This window comes from Prionailurus bengalensis, chromosome B3 (genome assembly GCF_016509475.1).
Source record: "Prionailurus bengalensis isolate Pbe53 chromosome B3, Fcat_Pben_1.1_paternal_pri, whole genome shotgun sequence".
Lineage (NCBI taxonomy): Eukaryota > Metazoa > Chordata > Mammalia > Carnivora > Felidae > Prionailurus > Prionailurus bengalensis.
The window spans coordinates 4,790,566-4,810,701 of NC_057355.1; the positions used below are offsets into that span (position 1 = coordinate 4,790,566).

At 52.4% G+C, this 20,136-nt stretch overlaps 1 protein-coding gene and 1 long non-coding RNA gene across 4 annotated transcripts in view; both read right to left on the bottom strand.

The window, feature by feature from the left end:
- Positions 1-353: 353 nt before the first annotated feature.
- LOC122467789 lies at positions 354-2,179 on the bottom strand. The gene is made up of 2 exons (XR_006293065.1): positions 1,952-2,179; positions 354-1,656 (listed from the first exon to the last, which is right to left on the bottom strand). It is a non-coding gene; the product is annotated as an uncharacterized LOC122467789 (long non-coding RNA).
- A 9,452-nt stretch (positions 2,180-11,631) lies between these two features.
- SLC28A1 (solute carrier family 28 member 1) overlaps positions 11,632-20,136 on the bottom strand; it is a 50,364-nt gene continuing 41,859 nt past the window's right edge. For 2 of the 3 annotated variants that reach the window (XM_043554674.1, XM_043554672.1), the window contains exons 13-19: positions 19,054-19,184; positions 17,559-17,727; positions 17,226-17,423; positions 13,521-13,602; positions 12,718-12,816; positions 12,463-12,574; positions 11,632-12,191 (exon numbers count right to left, since the gene is read on the bottom strand). In XM_043554674.1, the coding sequence (XP_043410609.1) occupies positions 12,119-12,191; positions 12,463-12,574; positions 12,718-12,816; positions 13,521-13,602; positions 17,226-17,423; positions 17,559-17,727; positions 19,054-19,184 (864 nt within the window). In that variant the 3' untranslated portion in view covers positions 11,632-12,118. The remainder of the gene's footprint in view (positions 12,192-12,462; positions 12,575-12,717; positions 12,817-13,520; positions 13,603-17,225; positions 17,424-17,558; positions 17,728-19,053; positions 19,185-20,136) is intronic. The other variant, XM_043554673.1, reaches the window with a different exon arrangement.

Consider the following 20,136-nt stretch of genomic DNA (forward strand, 5'->3'; position numbering starts at 1 on the left):
GGATCAGTCACACGCCTGGCGATTTGCCCCTTGATTGTCAACTAGCTGTTAGGGAAGCAGGCTACCGTGTGATTCCATGATTATCTGACAGCCATGATCCCCGCCTTATGGAGAAGCCAGTTCAACAGGAGGCCACCGTGCAGGAAGACACAAAACACAATGAGAAGCCAGGACTGCGTGACGTACACGGAGCATCCTGGTTCCGTGAAGTCCTGGGTCCTGGGACCCACCTGCGTCTTTCTGGTGACATGGCCCGCCCCTTCCTTCCCTCCTAAGCTATTTGGTTTGCTTTCTGTCGTTTGCAACCACAAAAATTCTGAGTCAAGTACCACCCTGATTGACATATATTTTTATTAGAAAGGTAAATTGTTCATAAACTCCAGCACTTTCACTGCTACGAGGAAACGACGTAGTTACTGACGCACCTCGCAAGTGATAAAAGGGTTGAGAGCTGCTGACTTGAGCTTCCTGAAAGCTTATCACCACTGCGGTGGTTGCACACGAGTCACTGAACAAGGAGAGTCTTCAGTAGGAAAGCCTCCTCCTTTTCCTTGCTGGGCGTCGGGCTTTCTTATCTCTGGGTTGGGTCCTAGCAAGAGGACCCTGGGCCCAGCCTGCAGGTGTCTTGCATGGCTCAGGGCTGTGGTCCGTGGAGGAGGGATGGGGTCTGGGGAGGGGGGGGAGGAGGAGGGAGTACTGACCCACCCCAGCCTCAGGCTGAGACAAAGAAGATTTGAGGAGATTAGACACATGTGCCCTTGGGGCACTGCCCGAGAAAAGATCCCTTGAAAGCCCTGTGCTTTGATACAGTTCATTTCTCCTCTAATTGAGGCGTTGGCTTTGGGAGAAAAAAAAAAAAAAAGTTTGGTTAGAATATAAACAAACGTTGTCTCTAAAAGTAGAAAAGAATCTTCTTCAGAAGCTAAGTTTCAGGAGATAAAAGCAATCTTTAGTTTATAAAGTGAGTTTCCCATCCCATCCATAACTGACTTTTCTTTTCCATGGAAAGAAAAAACAAAAACGGTCTCCTTGGGGAAAACAGTGTCCTTGGTCCGTTGGAGATGAAGCACCGGGGAGGCCGGGCCGCTGCGCCCCACGTCTCCCCGAGCTCACCTCCGAAGGCCGAGACGCGGTGTTTCCCGACCTCGAGGAGCGTTTCTGACGTTCTGCGTGCCAGTCCGGTGAGCGGCTGTGACCCATGGTTATTACCTGTCTCACAGATGAGAAACCCGTCCTACCTTGAAAAGATGGGAAAGGGGTCTGTCCGGAAAGAAGGCAGGTAGCAACATAAACCTGCTGTTGAAATTGACGTGAAATCTCTTCCATACAGTCCTTGTGAGGCGGCCTCTTCCTTGTTCTTTGACACTGTGAATATAATTTGCAATGTGTGCTACGTGAGGGGGAGCCGGCTGGAGACTGGGGAGGAGTGTCCTTCCTCTAGTTCCGTCCTGCTGTTCTCCTAGAGGAAGGGGCTGAGATCCAACTGGGCAGAGGCCGCGTTGTGGCTTGGGCCACATCTACAGGTGGGCCAGCCACGATGGCGGATCAGCCTCTTTCCGGTTTCCTGCCTCCGTGGGCCTGAGATGTGACGTTGATCGGACCCTACCTCGCCCCCTCTTTCCTTCTTTCTCTTGCTGTTGCTTTCCTGCCACGAAGCTGTAAAAATTAATAGAGGGGACTTCACTAGAATGGAGTCAGGAGGTGGGCAGGGGGGAGCTCTCATGCAAACCCAGCAGGGAGAGACGGACCTTGTTCACCTTGCCCGTGGTCACTACTTTGCTGCCCCAGCAGGAGGAAAAAAGGCTCTCGTCCTCCTCCTCCCCCGGCCGCAGCCCAGCCAATGACAGGCAGTCACAACTCAGTCAACGAGAAGCCGCCATTATATCCAACCCCCAGTTTATCCCGATGGACTTTGTGTTTACAAGAGCCTTTCCTCCATAAAAGAGCATACCTCTCCTTTGCTCTTGCTTGTCCTAGATTGTAATTCTCCGCCATTCTCGAATAAACCCATCTTTTGCTGGTAAAACAACCGGCAGTTGAATGTGTAAGGTCAGCAAAGCTAATGTGGAAAATTTTGCAATTTGGCCACGTGGTTCTCCCTCCACTTTCCCTCACACCTGTATCAGGAATCTCTCTTTCTTCTTCTATTAAAAAAAATTTTTTTAAATGTTTATTTATTTTTGAGAGACAGAATGCAAGCAGGGGAGGGGCAGAGAGAGAGGAAGACAGAGAATCCGAAGTAGGCTCCAGGCTGTCAGCACAGAGCCGGACACGGGGCTCCAACTCACAAACTGTGAGATCATGACCTGAGCCGAAGTCAGAGGTTTAACCGACTGAGCCGCCCAGCTGCCCCAGGACTCTCTCTTTCTTCCAACTCTTGGTGGCAGGTGGGCGGTACATTCCAGATTTGGATTTTGTCAGAGGGAATCGTCCTGTTTAGGTCTCTAGTGGAATGCACGGACTCCAAATTGCCAGGGAATCAGGGATGCCGGGGAGGGTGGGCACCCGGTTAAGAATATCTCGTTTCCTATTTGTTCATCAGGAGCCCCGCAGGGAAGAGGCGAACTTGCTCTTTCTTTCTGCCTGTTTTGCTCTTCCTGTCCAGTGGCAGCGAGTGTGTAAATAGTGCAAGAGATGATGTGAGAGACGATGACATAAACAAGAGAAACATTTTTCCTGTGTCACATGGAGTCTGCACTGTCACAGCAGCCCTGCTCTCCAAAGACACCAGGGCCCAGGCTCTGTCTAACTCGTGGCCACCCCATCCCGAAGGTATTGACCTCATCTCCTTCTAAGTGGGCTCATCCTCCCACCTGTAGTCTGAATGGCATGGAGCAAGACTGAAACATACTGGGGACGCAGACGATGAGCCCTTTCGTCTAAGGCTACAGACTTGGGGCCGACCAACTGCTCTCGTAAGCCCGATTTTATGGGAATATAGCCCGTCTCATTCACTCATTGCCTAATGGGGCTTTCAAACTCCAAGGACAGAGTTGAGCAGAAGCAACAGAGACACTCTGGACCACAAAACCTAAAATGTTTACCATCTGGCCCTTTAAGAAAAAGTTTGTTGAGGGGCACGTGGGTGGCTGAGTCGGTTAAGCATCCCACTTTGGCTCAGGTCTTGATCTCGTGGTTCTGGGTTCGAGCCCCACATCAGACTCTGTGCTGACACTGTGGAGCCCACTTGGATCCTCTGTCTCCCTCTCTCTTTCTGCCCCTGCCCCCACTCGTGCTCTGTCTGTCTCTCTCTCAAAAATAAACATTGAAAACATTTTTTAAAAGAAGAAAAAGAAAGAGTTTGCTGACCTCTTCTCTAAGAGCAAGATCCGGAGGCTGCCTACTTAACCACAGGCTGTTGACTGGACCTTAGTCACATGGCCACACCGAGCTGCAAGGAAGGCTGGGAAATGTAGTCTTTATGCTAGGTGGCCATTTGCCCAGCAAGGCTTAGTTATTACTAAAGGAAAAAGGGGGAGAATGACTTTGGGAGGACAACCAGCTATCCTGCCTATGCTGGGTCATGGGACCTACTCATTTACCATCATGTTGGTTTCCTGGGTCATCTCTGCCTGCCTTCCTCATTGGGATGTTTTGTGCAGCAGAACCAGATTTCCGTTCAAGAGCTGACTTTCCTCTCAGAGTCTGCTTCCTGAACACCCTTACCTTCACGTGCCTGGCTGTGCTGCCTCCCCTTCGCTTCAAGTCACAAAGTCTCTGCGGGCATGGTTCCTCCTGCTTCACTGCTCCACATCTTTGTCAGAACTTGGTCCAAAGCAGCAATAGCCAGTGTGCCCGGCCAGCTCGGTCGGTAGAGCGTGCGACTCTTGATCTCGGGGTTGGAAATTTGAGCCCCACATTGGGTGTAGAGATTACTTAAAAATAAAAATCTTGGGGCGCCTGGGTGGCTTGGTCGGTTAAGCGTCCGACTTCGGCTCGGGTCATGATCTCACGGTCCGTGAGTTCGAGCCCCGCGTCGGGCTCTGTGCTGACCGCTCAGAGCCTGGAGCCTGTTTCAGATTCTGTGTCTCCCTCTCTCTCTGCTCCTCCCCTGTTCACGCTCTGTCTCTCTCTGTCTCAAAAATAAATAAATGTTAAAAAAAATTTTTTTTTAAATCTTAAAAAATGTAAATAAAAGCAGCAATTCTGTTCCCCTCTGGGGATGGAAATCATCCTCCAGGCAAGTTAGGAACTTGTTGCACCCTTGATGCATAAGTAGGGGTCCTAGCAGATGTCCCAATGGGTAAGGTCCCGCCCACCCCATTCCTATCCTATTTCTGGTCCCACTAGTGCTTTGGGATGGGACTTTCTCTATTGTCTCCTTCCATGACATTTCACCCTCGACACGCAAGCCCTGGGCTTCCAGGGTTTCTGAAGCAGGCACGTGTAGCTTCTTAACCCTCTCCTAATAGATCCGTCTCTTTTAAATACCCTCTCCCTGGGCCACATCCAATCTCTACTCCCATCACATCATCTCGGTTACGCCCATGAGATCATGTTTATCAGCTGTGTTCTGGCTTCAATCTGGAACTTGCTCATGACTCATGCATTGTCTGCATTTGAGTGCAGAACAGCTAAGAATCGGGTCTGGGGCAAATTTTGAAAGCATTATGTGCTATGTGAGAAGCAAGTGACAGGTCTAAAGGTCCCAGCTCAGAAAAGGGAAGCCTGGATGACTTGCCATCTTCAAACAGTTGAAGAGCTGCCATGGAAAAGGGATTAGAACACTTCTATAAGGTTTCTGTAAGATTTGACTTTTTAAAACCAACTAGCGGGGTGCCTGGGTGGCTCAGTTAGTTACGCATCCAACTTCAGCTCAGGTCATGCTCTCACAGTTCATGGGTTTGACCCCCACGTCGAGCTCTGTGCTGATGTCTTGGAGCCTGGAGCCTGCTAAGGATTCTGTGTCTCCCTCTTTCTCTGGCCCTCTCCCATTCATGCTCTGTCTCTGTCTCAAAAATAAAAATAAAACATTAAAAATAAAAAAATAAAACCAGTGAGCAAGTATGCCTTTGGTAAATAGATCTAAAATAAAAGTTTTTTTAAAAAACCCAATAAAGATACATCCATGAGATGGGACTTGTTCTGAACGGCCCATAATGGCAGGGCTGGGATCAAAGGGAAACACTTTTTGATATAAAATCCAAAAGGATCTGGTAAGAGGTGGAACTGTCCAGTGTGAAATGGGTTGTGTGGACAGGCAGTGAGATTCTGGTTTTGATAGTATTCAAGCTATAATAACCACTGGGCTTCAAGCAGAATGACAACTTTGACCAAGTGGCTGTCCTGGGCAACAGCCTTCTGATTACAAAGTGAAAAGAACTTTCTCACATCAACCCAGGTTAGAGGGGAGTTTGGTAAAGAATTCAGCTCTCATCAGCTCTGAGGGGAAGTGAGTAGCTGGGCTCTGGGAGGGATGGGAATGAGATCAGCTCCGAGCCAGCCCCACTGTGATGGCTCAGCTCCCAGCTGTTTCTACACTTTCCTGAGGATCTGAAAGGCCATTGGCAGGACTGTGGGTCTGGGTTTCCCAGAGTCACGTGTTCAGCCCTGGTTCAATGAGAGGTGGTTATGAGGGTTGGAGTCTCATGCTTTGAACATAAAATCACGGTGACAGAGGGGCACCTGGGTGGCTCAGTGGGTTGGGTGTCCAACTTTTTATTTCGGCTCAGGTCACGATTTTGAGGTTTGTGGGTTCGAGCCCCTCATCGATCTCTGTGCTGACAGTGCAATGCCTGCTTGGGATTCTCTATCCTCTGTCTCTCTCTCTCTGCCCCTCCCCTGCTGGCTCTCCCCCTCTCTCTCTCCAATATAAAAAGAAATTTAAAAAAAAAATCATGGTAACAGAGAACATCCATGCAATGGGTATAAAAGTTGTCAGAAAAGTTAGGAGGGCAGACACCCTCAAAGTGATTTTTAGGATCCTGTCCAAACTCAGGGTTCACTAATTCTGAGTCAAAAGTAATTCCAAGCAGGTGATGTTCTTTCTGTAGCTGGAAAGAGGGCGGGACTAACTCATGTTCCTCTGGAGGCGTGAATGGGAAGCACGGAGAGGGGATGGGAGAGGTGACAGCAGGGCCGTGGGGAGAAGCGGTGGAAGATGAAGAGATGGCCGTGGTCACCTCAGACTTTCGTGGGCTGCCTGCTGGGAAATGCATCGTGCAGATCAGAGCTGCCCACGGGCTGAATTATAAGCCGTCCTGAACTTCCGTCAGTGCGTTGTTAAAATAAACTTCCAAACTTTAGAATAGTTTGAGGTACCTAGAAAGGCTGCACAGATCGTACAGAGCTCCCGTCCATCCGGTCGTCTCCCTCTCGTCAACCAACCTCTCCCATCACAACGGCTCACCGTCACAACTGACGGACTGATGCTAGCGTGTTTCCATCTAAACTCCGTACTTGACTTGGACTTCATGAGTTTTTCTCTAAGGTCATTTGTCGGTTCCAGGATCCCATCCGAGGGCGATTGGCTCCTGGGGCTTCCTTAACAAACCACCACAAACCCGGTGGCTTAAAACAACAGAAACGTCTACTCACAGTTCTGGAGGCCGGAGGCCTAAATCAGTAGGGCATGGGCCCTCTGAAGGCTCTGGAAGAATCCTTCCCGCTGCTTCTGGCTTCTGGTGGCTCCAGGTCTTCCTTGGCTCGTCCCCATGGTGGGAGCTGTGTCTTGGCTGATGACTCCAAGCCTTGCTTATATCGTCACACGGACTTCTTGGTGTATTTCCAATTTCCCTCTCCTTTCTCTTATGAAGACACCAGTCATTGAATTTAGGGCCCACCCTAGACTCAGGGTAATCTCCTCTCGAGATCGTTAACTTAATTACATCCGTAAGACCCTATTTCCACCTGAGGTCACATTCACAGCTGTTGGGAGTTGAGACTTGGACATATCATTTGGTGGGGGGGGGCCACAATCCACCCACTACAATACCACATTATACCGAGTCACCCTGTCTCCTTAGAGTCCTCGGGACTGTGAGTGTCTCAGACTTTCCTCGCTTCTCGTGACCCTAAGAGTTCTGAGGATTGCTCACTGGTCAGGTGTTTTGTAGACTTTTTTTTTTTTTTTTTGGCAGTCTCCGTACCCAACGTGAGCCTCGAACTCATGACCCTGAGATCAACAGTCTCACACTCTTCCTATGGAGCTAGCCAGGTGCCCCCAACGTAAACTCACACTCAATTTGAGTTCGTCTGATGGTTTTCTCACGGTTAGATCGGGGTTATAGGCCTTGGGGAGAAAGGCCACAGAGGTGAAGTGTCGCTCTCAACACGATATATCAGGGGTGTATGTTATCACCTGGATTTGTTACTGATGATGTCAACCATGATCACCTGGCTAAGGAAGTGTTTGCCAGGTTTCTCTACAGCAAAGTTACTTTCTTTTTTCTTTTTAAAATTTTTTAACGTTTATTTATTTTTGAGAGAGAGAGAGAGAGAGTGCAAGCAGGGGAGGGGCAGAGAGAGAGAGGGAGACACAGAATCCAAAGCAGGCTCCAGGCTCTGAGCTGTGAGCACAGAGCCCAACGTGGGGCTCGAACCCACAAACCAGGAGATCATGACCTGAGCCAAAGTCAGACCCTTGACCTACTGAGCCCCCCAGGAGCCCCCCAGATGCCCCCTCTATAGCAAAGTTCCTTTCTTATTCTATTTCCATTCTGCACTCTTTGTAAGCAAGTCACTAAGCACAGCCCACACTTACGGGGTAGGAGATACCTTCTCTTATCTGAAAGGCGGGTGTCCTGGATTCCGACCAGAGTCCCATAGTCTTTTCGCACATCTCCTTAGAGATGAGTTTGCAGGACAATCATCCGAGCAGACAATTCTCAGACAAGTTTTCATGAACAGAAACTACTATAGGACGATGCCATTCAAAGCACGGAGTGGTGTGGCCCGCGTCTGTTTATAGGTCTGTAATCACATAATAGATACTCAAAGTGGCATTCAGAAACTTCATAGCAATTTGACAGAATAATTGCATGTTTGTTGAAGCTAGCAATAAAGAACTGGGGCTTGTATGGCATATGACTTTATTACTATTAACTTTTATTGTCCTTTACGCAAGACTGGTCCAGGGCGGATTGGGGGGTTTGGTCTTTGGCACGGACTGTGGGCCACGCTGTGTGTGCGCCTCACGCGGGGTTCGGTGTTCCAGGCTGCTCCCTTCCCCTCACCCAGCTCCCCAGATGTGAGGCAGAGGCCTGGGCCCACTACCGGGCCACTGTGTGGGCCTCGTGGTGTGACCGCCCCCCGCCCCCCGCTGCCTCCCAGCTGCCGGGCCGACAGTCCCTCTGGGCCCCCCCTCCCCAACCCAGGGAATAGACGTGCTCCCCGTCTGTGTCAGCTCCACGGCCGGTCCCATCTGGGAGACATCTGCTCCCACCACGCTCTGGGCCTCAGGCCTTTCCTTGAGTGAAGCCCATTCAGTTCGTTTTGCTGGTGGTTGGTCAGGCACACGCAGGGGGCAGCAGGAAGGGGGACGGGAGCCTCACATCCATGAACGGCTTCCAGTGTAGACCTGTGCTGACATCTCCAAATTAGGTCAATTGTAGCATCATGTTGGCTGAAAAAGGGTCATTAGACCACCCCACCAGGACTTAATTTAAAATAATATATATCTTAAATGTTGATCGTCATTACACTAAATACAGAAAACCACAGGATCCGGGGCCCTTAAGGTGGTTCAGTTAAGTGTCCGTCTTCGGCTCAGGTCATGATCTTACAGTTTGTGGGTTTGAGCCTCACGTCGGGGAACGTGCTGACAGTGTAGAGCCTGCTTGGGATCCTCTCCTCCCTCTCTCTCTGCCCCTACCTCACTTATGCTCTCTCTCTCTCTCTCTCTCTCTTTCTCTCAAAATAAACAAACTTAAAAAAGAAAAATTTAAAAAAAGCACAGAATCTACATATTTCAAGAAACCTAATGTATATATAAAAAAAGAAACCTACTGTACAAAAACATGCAATCACAGTAACATTTTTGATATTGATAAAAACGGCTTTTTAAATTATTCAGTTGGGCTTTAGCTGAAAAATAAATCCCGTCATTATCTTGTGGGTAACCCAATATTACAGTGTATTCTGTGTTAAAATATACGACAGTATAAATCATAATTTTTATAATCCTATTCTGGCATTATTTTCATTTGCCAATGTACTAAGAGCCTCCAACAATGTCATTGGCCAGGCCCCCTATGGACGCCCTAGAAGTTCTGCGGGAGATCTTTTCCCCTTCCCTCCTCTCAAGGTCATCTTACTGGGAGCCACCTCCTCTCTCTGGCGAGGCTTCCCTTCCCAGCCAACCTTCTCGGAGGTACATGCCAGTTCTTATCAGAGTCTGCTTTACTGCTGTCCCCTTGTCTAGCTCAGAACCTGGCACATAGTAGGTGTTATGGACTGAACTGTGTTCCCCCCAAATTCATGTGGAAGCTCTTACCTCCGATGTGATGGTATTTGGAGATGGGGCCTCGGGGATTACGTAGGGTTAGATGAAGTCGTGAGGATGATGTTCCCATGATGGGATTAGCGCCTTTACAGGAAGAAACACCAGAGAGCTTGTAGGTCTCTACCTCTCTCTGTGTCTCTCTGTCTGCCAAGTGAGGACACAGTGAGAGGGTGGCCATCTGCAGGCTAGGAAGAGAGACATCGCTAGAGACCGGTCGTGCGGGCACCCCGGTCTTGGGCTTCCGGCTTCCAAATCGATGACAAAACAAATTTGTCGTTTGAGCCGCCCCATCTGTGTCGTTTTGTTACGGCAGCCCGAGCTGACTGGTGCAGCCGGTCCGCAGCGTATATTCCTCGCCCGAGTAAACAAGCAATGCATAATCCTGGAGCACACAGATCGCGGACACAGGCCTCAGTCTTTGCAAGGATCCCTCTCTACTCCGACGCCCTTAACGTCTAGAGTCTTTTACAAAAGCCCCAGCCCTTTCCAGGCCAGGGACACAAAATCAACGCCAGCTCGGGTTCTTAGTATATATTTCTTAGCACAAGGGCAGCAAAGAGTTCTCTCCCGAAAGGGCACCCCGAGTCTCAGTGGGCTCATCCAGCACCGCACTGATGGGGATTCTGAAGCCCCTTCCGGCTTCAGTGTGGGGAGTGCTGTGATTGATTAGCAATGTCTGTCCTGGCTGTGGAGGGCGCAGGTGGAGGCTTCTGTGCCGAGCTTGACTTACAGCTGCCGCCTGGGATGCAGTTAAGCATGGGCACCTGGCACCAGCCTCGGTGCCTTCTCCGGGCAGAATCTATTTGCAGGCCCAGCCTCAAAGGGCTCCCAGCTTCTGCAGGTGCCCAATGAGGAGGAAGGAAGGCCTGACGACTAAGGAGACCTTAATTCTGTGCCTGCCCCTCCATCAGAGCAGTGCTGAGGGCACGTGTGAGCACACGTGCATGTGTCCTTAGGGCGCGGGGCACACGCAGGCTCTGGTGCCTCTGAGACAACCTGCAATTCTTTCCCGTGCGTTCATTCGTGGCCTTTCGTGGGCCCAGCCCTGCGCTGAATCCCAGGGGAGAGACAGAAGCACGGGGAGCCCCGTGGCCAAGGGGCTGACGGTCTTCCAGGGACATGTGTGCGGGGGTCCCAGGGAAGGAGGGCGGGGTGGGGGGCCCTCAGGCAGCTCCGTGACCCGACGGACAGGCGGGGAAGGGGCTGGGTCTGATACGGGGAAATGGTTCGGTTCCCGTGGGAGGGTGGCCTGTGACAGCTCAGGGGGACCTGGGGCAGGGATAAGGGCCTAGACATGGGGTGTGGGGGTCAAGCCAAGGCTCCAGTCTGCAGAACTAAGGGGAAGGACTCAGGCCCCGAGGGCAGCCTGTGGGCGTCCCAAGGAGCAAGGCCAGTGCCCGGTGGAGCACACTCCCTGACAGAGCAGAGCGGCTGCTGCCTCAGGCCAGCGCTGGCTCCAACTGGGAAGCCTGATCCGCCAGAGGTGAGTGAGGGAGCGGCGGCCACAGGGACAGGTGCACCACAGGCCACTCCCCCAAAGCTGCTGGGGAAGTGGGAAGTGAGGTAAGAGCGGCAAAGGCAAAAGGGAGAGGGGCAGGGCGTGCTGGGTGACGGGGACACCACAAACGAAGGCTCAGAGGCAGGGAAGACGCATCAGAAGCCTGACCCAGCGGAACAGCAGGATTGGACTGGGGAGAAAAGGCGAGGGGAGGAGGTAAGGACAAGTCCCCCACCCAACTGAGTTCCTCGAATGTTAGCAACCTAGCCGGGAGGTTAAACACAGCTTGTGAAGCCGGATGGCCTGGGTTCAAATCTTGCCTCTTCCTCTTCCTAGCTGTGTCGCTTTGGGCGAGTTACCTAACTTCTCTGGGCCTCTGATTCAGCCACCAGGGATACTAACAGTACCTGACTTCATAAAGTTGCTAAGGCTGAGTTGGGGGGGCACCTGGGCGGCTCAGGTGGTTAAGTGTCCAACTTCAGCTCAGGTCATGATCTCACGGTTCGTGAGTTCGAGCCCCACGTCGGGCTCTGTGCCGACAGCCTGTCAACGCAGAGCCCACTTTGGATCCTCTGTCCCCCTCTCTCTGCTCCTCCCCCGCTTGTGTTCTCCCCAAAATTTGGAAAACGTCTCCTATCATGTCTATATCAAGCTTCGACGAGCCCACAGTAAAACAGAAACAAACACAAAGTAAAACCTGTCTAACTTTATTCAGCGCCTAGTTTCCCAAGCCTGGTGGATCCTGGAATCTCCTGAACACCTTGTCGGCCAGTGTTTCACGGGACACCAGTTTGGGAAGTGCTGTTGGCAAAGGCGGTGGGGGAGTCTTTGAAAGTAGAGGCAGGGGTTCCCAGGAGAACCCGTCCCGCAGAGGCAAGATTCACGTGCCCAGAGGAGGAAGAGGGAGGGACCCCATAACAGAAGCATGTGAGAGACGCAAGGTGGGAAGAGAGACCAGGGTGCTCTTTGGATGTGGAGGGGCGAGACGAGGAGGCAGAGGCGAGCCCAAGAATTCACATCTCGGGAGGAAGCAGGAAGGGGGAAGGACTGGGGAGCATCCTTCACCTCCATACCATCAGGCCTCTGTCCCCCCGCCCCATCGCTCCTTTCCAACTGTGTGACTGAGGCGACTCTAAGCCCTGTGGCTCCCCCAGAGGGCCGAAGACGTGCCGTCCCGGCTACGCACAGGTCGTGTGGTTGTAAAATCGACAGCAGGTGTCCAGGGCCTCGCGGCTGACCTCTGCGCTGGTGCTGAAAAGAAGCAAAGGCTGCGGTCTGGGCTCCGGGCCTGGCCCTGCTGGCCCCTAAAGGCTGTGCAACCCTAGGGGAGTTGCTCCGTGCCTCTGGTCGCCCTTCCTCCCCAAGTTTGGTCTTCAGGCCCCGCCTCCGCCTCCCCTGGCCACATCGGCCACAGCCATGACATTTCTACCCCTTACCCCGGTGCCAAAGGCACCCCTAAGACACTCAGGTCTTCTGCACCCCGTTACTGCGGGGCCCCGTGGCCCCACGACCCAGGCCTCACCTCCGGAAGGCCTCACAGCAGCACTGGTACACCTCAAAGCTGCTGCTGCTGACGGTTGTGTTCAGGAGGCTCGTGCAGTCAACTTCGGCCCCCCTGGGCACATAGAGGATCCCTGCGCAGGGAAGGCAGCTGCTGGGCAGGGTCTGTGCCCCCCACTCCCCACCCCCAGGGACTTCCGGAGGGCCCAGAGCCTCGGTGTCCCACCCCGGATGGGAGCCGGCTAGAAAATCAGGGCTCTGCCAGGCCTGCACTCACCGGCCACGCAGGCATTCACCAGGGACACACAGGTCCCCGTGCAGAGCGCCCGGAGCACTATCTGTGAGAAGTCGCTCTTCCGCTGGGGGGCCATGGAGGCTGCAAGGGCACGGGAGTGCTTCAGGCCAGGAAGCCATATGCCCCTCCGCCCGGACTCTGCACCTCTGGATGCACCTGCTGGCTCCCCTCCCTCTTCTGGGCGGCCAGAGGGATAGATGTCGCCCTGCTGACCACTCACTGAGTTTGGGAACCCTCCTTGGCCTGATTTGAGGCTCCAGGTAGCACTCCACAGCTGCCACCCTCAACGGCAGAGGTAGGAAGAGGACATGAGTTTGGAGTCAGGCCGAGCTGGGATTAAATACGGGCTCAGCCACTTCTGGGGCCGTCACTCCATTTCTCCAAGACTCAGTGTCCTACTCTGTAAAAGGGGACAGTTACACCACCAGGCAGGGGGACTGGGAAGAGTGGACATTTTTTGGTAAAGAGCCGAGAACTGTGCCTTCCTCCCTGGGCCTCGCCAGGGCTGCGTGTCCGCCGCGGGTATGGGAGCGTGCGGGCCAAAGCCTCGGGCCAGCACCCCACTTGCTGCTCCTCCCCAGACCCCTGAGCCGGGGTTGGCCTGCAAGGCCAAGGTGCGAACCCCAAGGTGCCGATCCCTGGCGCAGAGAAGTCATGGGCCGGGAGGAACCCCCACCGCCATCTTGCTCAGGCCCTGCCCTGAACGCGTGGGAGAACCGAGGCCCAAGATCCCCAGGAAGTTGTCTCAGAGCCAGGCCCCCAGCCGCCCAGGTTGCCGGACTCACTCAGGCCTCCCAGCATGATCCCAATGGAGCTGAAGTTGGCGAATCCACAGAGGGCGAACGTCGTGAGGATTTCTGCTCTGACCTGAAAATACAGAGGGTGAGTGAGGAGGGGCTTCCCTCGGCTGGGACGGGGCGCCCCCACACCGCCCTGGCTCCCTGGCCCGAGTTTCACCCACATCCGGTGCGTCTTTGACCTTTGCTGCCCCTCCCGGGCCTCACACACCTCCTCTATGTCCGTGCAGGCTGCACCACCTGAGAAACAGCCCCCTTTCTGTCGCTTCAGTCCCCTTACCTTCATTACTTTTTTTTTAGATGTTTATTTATTTTGAAGGGAGAGACTGGATGTGGGGGAGGGGCAGAGAGAGAGGATCCAAATCAGGCACGGTGCTGACAGCAGAGAACCCGACGCGGGGCTCAAACCCACAACCGTGAGACCGTGACCTGAGCAGAAGTCGGTCCCCTAACAGACTGAGCCACCCAGGTGCCCTCAGGCCCCTTATCTTCATTGCCAGCCTTTCCTGGTATGATTCAGGCTCGCCCTGCCCTCTCGCTTTGGCCCCACTGAGCTCTGTGCCCCGGGGGGCGCTGGGGGAATGGCCCTTCCCAACGCTGCAGACTTGACTTGGGCTCTGACACTTAGAGACACCGGAGCACGGCCTGCTGAAGACAGTGAGGACCTGGGAGCCCAGCCAACGCGGGCTCCAGGCTTGTCCCCACCTAGGACCAGATTAAGCAAGTCAACAGCCTCTTTCAGTTTTCGCGTCTCCATCTGGAATGTGGGAATCATAGCACCTGCCCGGAAGGCTGTCAGGAGGGTCACACACCGCATGGGAAGTACCAGGCAGACACTAGGTAGTTAAGCAAAGTAATTCTTCTTCCCTTCCCACGTAAACAGTTAATTTCCCAGAAAGAGACGTTAAGACCCAAGTGGAACAGTTTAGAGAAAAAAAAAAATTGGCTTACACCATACCTCATGCCACATTAAAAAAAAAAAATCTTTTCTAGGGCACTGAGGCAGATAAACACTGGTATTTCAAACATCAAATAATAGAAAATAGAAGAAGATGATAATTATACTTACGAGGTAGCGTTATAACTCTCATTTTGGACAGGAGCAAAACTGAGGCTCAGAGAGGGTAAGTAACTGCGGAAGGTCACCCAGCATGAAGGTAGCTGTGTCAGAGTTGGCATGCAGTTCTGTCTGACTGCAAAAGTTACGCTTTTAAATATTTCACCATAATGTTTCAGGAATTTAACACTTCCCAGATTTCTGGAACGGAGATACCTTTCTAAGTTTAGAAGTAATAGGAGAAATCACAAAGGAAAAGATTTGTGGTAAAATCTGTTACCAGAAAAATCCCTGAATACAAGATGAAGGGGGAGGAAAGACTGGGAAAAATACGTGTATAAAACACATTAGAAAAAGATTTAAAAAAAAAAAAAAGGTTAATGTCTTTATAACATAATTTATACAAATTGATGGAAAAATATTTAGGCACCTGCATCCTGCTTGCTCACCTACAATCACCCTCTATCCAGCAGCCTGTGTAATCTTAAAATGTCAAATGTCAAATCTTCAGGAACTTTCGACTACTCCTCAGCCTATGCCAGTCTCTTCTACGATTACCACCTGCTCTAACTGTGCCTCTCTCCTTTCAATTTTCCAAACAAGTGTTTCTCAACCTCAGGGCCTTTGCACGTGCCTTTTCTTTGCCTGGAATATTCTTCCCAGCTTCACCTGGCCCCTTCTCCACCCTCCAAGTCTTGGCCTAACTGCCACACCTCAGGGGGGCCTTTTGTGACTCGCCCAGCCGAGGAAGACCCCTTTGTTTCCTCGTCTTGTTTCCTTCATAGAACTTAACACAAAGGACTTATTTTGCTTTTTATTCCTTTGCTTTCTTGTTCTTTTCACTAGATGTAAGTTCCATGACACTGGGGACCGTATCTGTCTAAGTCCCCTTCTAATTTCTGGTGCCCAGCAGAGTGCCTGGCACCTTAGAGGTCTCAACAAACACTTGCGAAAGGAAAGAAGTTCATAAAAAAAGATCCTCAAGGAGCATCCCATCCATTATCTCTAGAGGAGAGACTGACACAGGGGTTGAGGACAAGGAGCAAGGAGAAATCTGTGCTTTCGATCTCAAACTTTTTTTTTTTTAACTGGAGGCTACATTCCCTTACAATTTAAAACCTAATTTCAAAGACAAGAAAAAACATTTTGTGTGAAAAGTTCCTAGTAGCCCGAGAAATGCCAATTTAAACGACGAGCTGTTATTGGTCCGTTAAAGTGGCACAACTTTTTAATTTTCTCCAAAGAGGCTGCTCGGTGCCGTTGAGCGGTAAAACCTGTGCTCAGGGCACGGCCGGGGGGGCGATTTCAGTTGCCCCCACCCTTTAGGGAAGTTACTGGCAGCAGCCGCTGGAGGATTCGGGCCCTGTGATTCAGTCTTCCCGCATCTGGGAAAGCTCCGGAGGAAATGATCCGAGAGGAGGGGGCAGCTCTGTGCACGCAGCCACTCATTCTAGCAATTAACAGCCAAACGATGCAATTAATAAATTAATAATTAATTTAATAAATTTAATAAAAAATTACATTAAAAGATTTAATTAATTTAATAAATTAAATTAATAAATCAATAATTAATAAACAGCCAAACGATGCAATTAACCCGGAGGGCCCAACGGCAGGGGTCTTGGTGAAACACGTCAGCATACATACGTCACAGATAATGTTTTTGTCAGAAACAGGTGGGGAAAAGCCGGCTACCATACCGGGTGGGTGCTATAATGGCCACTGTGTGGGGGTGCCTGGGTGGCTCAGGGGTGAAGCATCTGACTTCGGCCCAGGTCATGATCTCACAGTTCGTAAGTTCAAGTCCCGCACTGGGTGAGCTTGAGCCCCAGGTGAGCCCCGCTTCTCTCTCTCTGCTCCTCACTCACCTGCGCCCCCCCTCAAAAAATTATATATATAATGGCAACCGTGTAAACTGTCTTAAGAAAAAGAAGAAAATGCACAAAACACTAGCTGTTATTTTAGGATGGTGAGGTGACAGGTAACTTTTATTCTCAGTGATGCCACAAAGCTTTTATTTGTTTAGAAAGTTTCATTTTTATAGAACTTTTAGCCACAGAAAAAGCCAGCCCCTGAACTGAATCCGATGGAATGGCAGTGAACGTGGTGGGGCCTCCCCAGCTCGCTCCCTCTGCTCACTGGACGCGGACGTGTGTCCCTTTGAGGACAGCCGCGGCACAAATGACACCAGTTTCCAGCAGGAGAGGCAAGGCGCAGTGGCTGTCCCGAAGCCACACAGGATGGTGGCCCGTCTACAGGGAGACCTGAGGTCTCCCCCAACAAGACCGTTTCCTGGGGCACCCTGGGGGGCTCAGTCGGTTGAGTGTCCGACTCTTGATTTCGGCTCAGGTCACGATCTCAGGGTTCGTGGGTTCGAGCTTGGGATTCTGTCTCTCTCGCTCTCTCTGCCCCTCCCCTGCTTGTGCTCCCTCTCTGTCTCGAAATAAATGAACATTTAAAAAAAGACTGTTTCCTTGCAGCTCAGCCTCCTAAAAGGCTTTCGGGAAGGTGGCAGCGAGGCCTGAAGCCGGCTGGTTGCTCAGGGCAGTAGGGCTGGGAGGCGGGCGTGTCCACCGCCCGTCCGGGAGCCAGGACGGCAGCTGCAGGGGGCTCAGGGAGGGGACCAGGACACTCACGGAGATCCACTGCTTCTTGGTGCCCACCCACTCCTCGACTCCGGCCAGGCGGCGCTGCTTGTACTGGGAGAGCCCCTGATAGGCCACGAACTCGTTCAGGAACAGCTTGATCCCCAGCAGCTCGGCCACCACCGGGCAGTCCTCCCAGGTCACACCCATTAAGAAGGCCACGGGCCGCAGGACATAGGAGCAGATGAGCTGAGTGAGGCACAGGGACAAGGGCGGCTGCCATGACCGGGGCTGGCCTGGGCTCTGCTGGGTGTCCTCCCACTGGCGCCCACCCCCCTGCCCCCAGGGCGCCCCTCGCGGGCCAAGGGGGCAGCACAGCTATACCTGGAAGCTGAGCTCCTGGACGCCCACCATGGCTCCCAGCCAGGACAGGGCCGCGTTGACGAAGGCCAGCAACGCCAGGAAGGCGATCAGGTTGGCTCCGATGTTGGCAACCAGCTTCACGGAGACAGCAGCCCCACTGCTGGCTGCTTCTAAGAGGTTCTGAGCGTCTCTGTTTTGGGACCACGAACAGTCGTGATTAGCCTGTCCCCACAAACAGTGGGCCTTCTCATCCTATAGGCTCAGAGAGGAAGCTTGGACGAAGCACTTCAGAGCCCAGGGTCCTTGTCTTTGTTCTGAGACCCTGGGGCGGGGGAGGGAGTGAGAAGGTACTGATGGGGGGATGGGGGAGGGGGGAGAAGGCGCTGAACCCGGCGTTAGGATTAGACCCCGGCTGCGCACAACGTGCTGTGTCCACAGGCGGGAGCCACCAGCCACGTGTGGCTTCAGAGCACTTGGAAGGAGCCTGGCCAGCGCTGAGCTGCGTTATAAGTATAAAGCAGGGGTGCCTGGGTGGCTCAGTCCGTTAAGCGGCCGACTTTGGCTCAGGTCATGATCTCACGGTCTGTGAGTTCGAGCCCCGCCTCAGGCTCTGTGCTGACAGTTGGGAGCCTGGAGCCTACTTCCGATTCTGTGTCTCCCTCTCTCTCTGCCCCTCCCCCACTCATGCTCTGTCTCTCTCTGTCAAAAATAAAATAAACATTAGAAAAAATTTTAAAAAAAAGCACATGCCAGATTTCAGAGATTAAGTACAAAAAAAGAACATGAAGTCACTCATTAATGATGTTTTATATTTACTACATGTTGAAATGACAATATTTGGGGCACATTGGGTTAAAAAATATTTTATTAAGGGGCACCTGGGTGGGCTCAGTGAGTGAAGTGTCTGACTCTTGATCTCAGCTCAGGTGTCGATCTCAGGGTTGTGAATTCAAGCCTCGTGCCGGGCGTGAAGACTGCTCAAAAACTTGTCGTTAAAATCACCTGTTTCTTTTGACTTTTGTTTATTTGTTTTTTAAAAAAATTTTAATGTTTATTTTCGGGAGAGAGAAAGAGAGAGACAGAGCATGAGCAGGGGAGGGGCAGAGAGGGAGGGAGACACAGAATCTGAAGCAGGCTCCAGGCTCCCAGCTGTCGGCACAGAGCCCGACGCGGGGCTCGAACCCATGAACTGCGAGATTACGACCTGAGCCGAAGTCGGACACGTAACTCACTGAGCAATACCCAGCAGCAATCCCAGGCTGCTCTGTTTGATGAGCCGGTGGTTTCCCGCTGGTCCCAGACTGGAAATTGAGACGCAGGACGCGCAGGGCAGCAGTGGGGAGGGCCCGGGGGTTGGACGGAGAGGCCGCTGCTGCCCCACGCCTCTGCTCCTGCTTCCCTCCCAGCCTCTCCCCCTCAGCCTCCCCCAGCCCTGCTCCCTGCCTCCCCTTCCTGACCCCCCTCACCCCATCCCTCCCACAGCCCCCTCCGCAGGCCGCCCTCAGGCTGTGCTCACCCGCCTGTCAGTTTCACCCCTTCCAGGCTCCTAAACTTGGACTCCTCCACCTCGGGATAGACCAGCTTGGAGAGGGCCAGCGCACAAGGGGCAGCCATGACCGAGGCAGCAATCAGGGAGGCAGCATCGATCTGCAGGATTGAGAATGGGGCTTTTGGGGTTAAGTGTCCCACTTGCGCTCAGGTCACCATCTCATGGTTAGTGCGTTCCAGCCCCAGGTGGGTCCAGCTCAGTGCTGTCAGCTGGGGGCGCCTGGAGCCTGCTTCAGATTCTGTCTCCCTCTCTCTTGCTCCCTCCCCAGCTTGCTCTTTCTCTCTCTCTCTCGCTTGCTCGCTCGCTCAAAAATAAAAACATTGTTAGAATTAATAAAATGAGTGCTTTGCAGAGAGAGAGAGAGAGAGAGAGAGAGAGAGAGAGAGAGAGAATGGGGCTTAGGAGGAGACAGAGGAAATGTCCCTGCCAGGAGTGCAGCCCAGGCCAGCAGAGGGCATGTGTACCCTGCCCCACTGTCTGTCATCATCGTCAGTGCTGCTGTCATCGTTACTGACAGTGTAAGCGGTCACAGGCTGTGTGTACAGAACCTCGTGTTTCCCTCTAGGACTTCTAGAAGTGGTATCCCACAGCACAGAAAGGAAACCGAGTCCCCACAAGATTAAACGTAACCTGCCCCAGATGAAGACGGAGAAGGACTCTGTCTTCGGCTCCAAGCTCCAAGTTCTTCCTTCCCTCCAAGGCTGTCTCCCTTTGACCACTCATCTGAGGGCCGGTCCTCCCTTGGCTGAGGGGTTCGTGATGGTTTCAGAGAAAGCTCACAGAAGGAGGGTGGGGATGGATCCACGAGGCGACCTACTTTGACCTCCCGGTATAAGAATGTCTTTATTTACTGTGAAGAAAATACTTCCTGTGACGGGGAGCTCATCACTTCGAGGCAGCCCATCACACCCACTCCTGTGGTCGGAGAGCTCTTAGGAAATCTGCCTACTACAACAGCCACTTTTTGGTCCTCACTGTGGCCTCAAACCCTCTGCTCCCCTGTTCCCTTCCCCCAGAGCTAGATGGGACATTTCCCCAACACTGTATTAT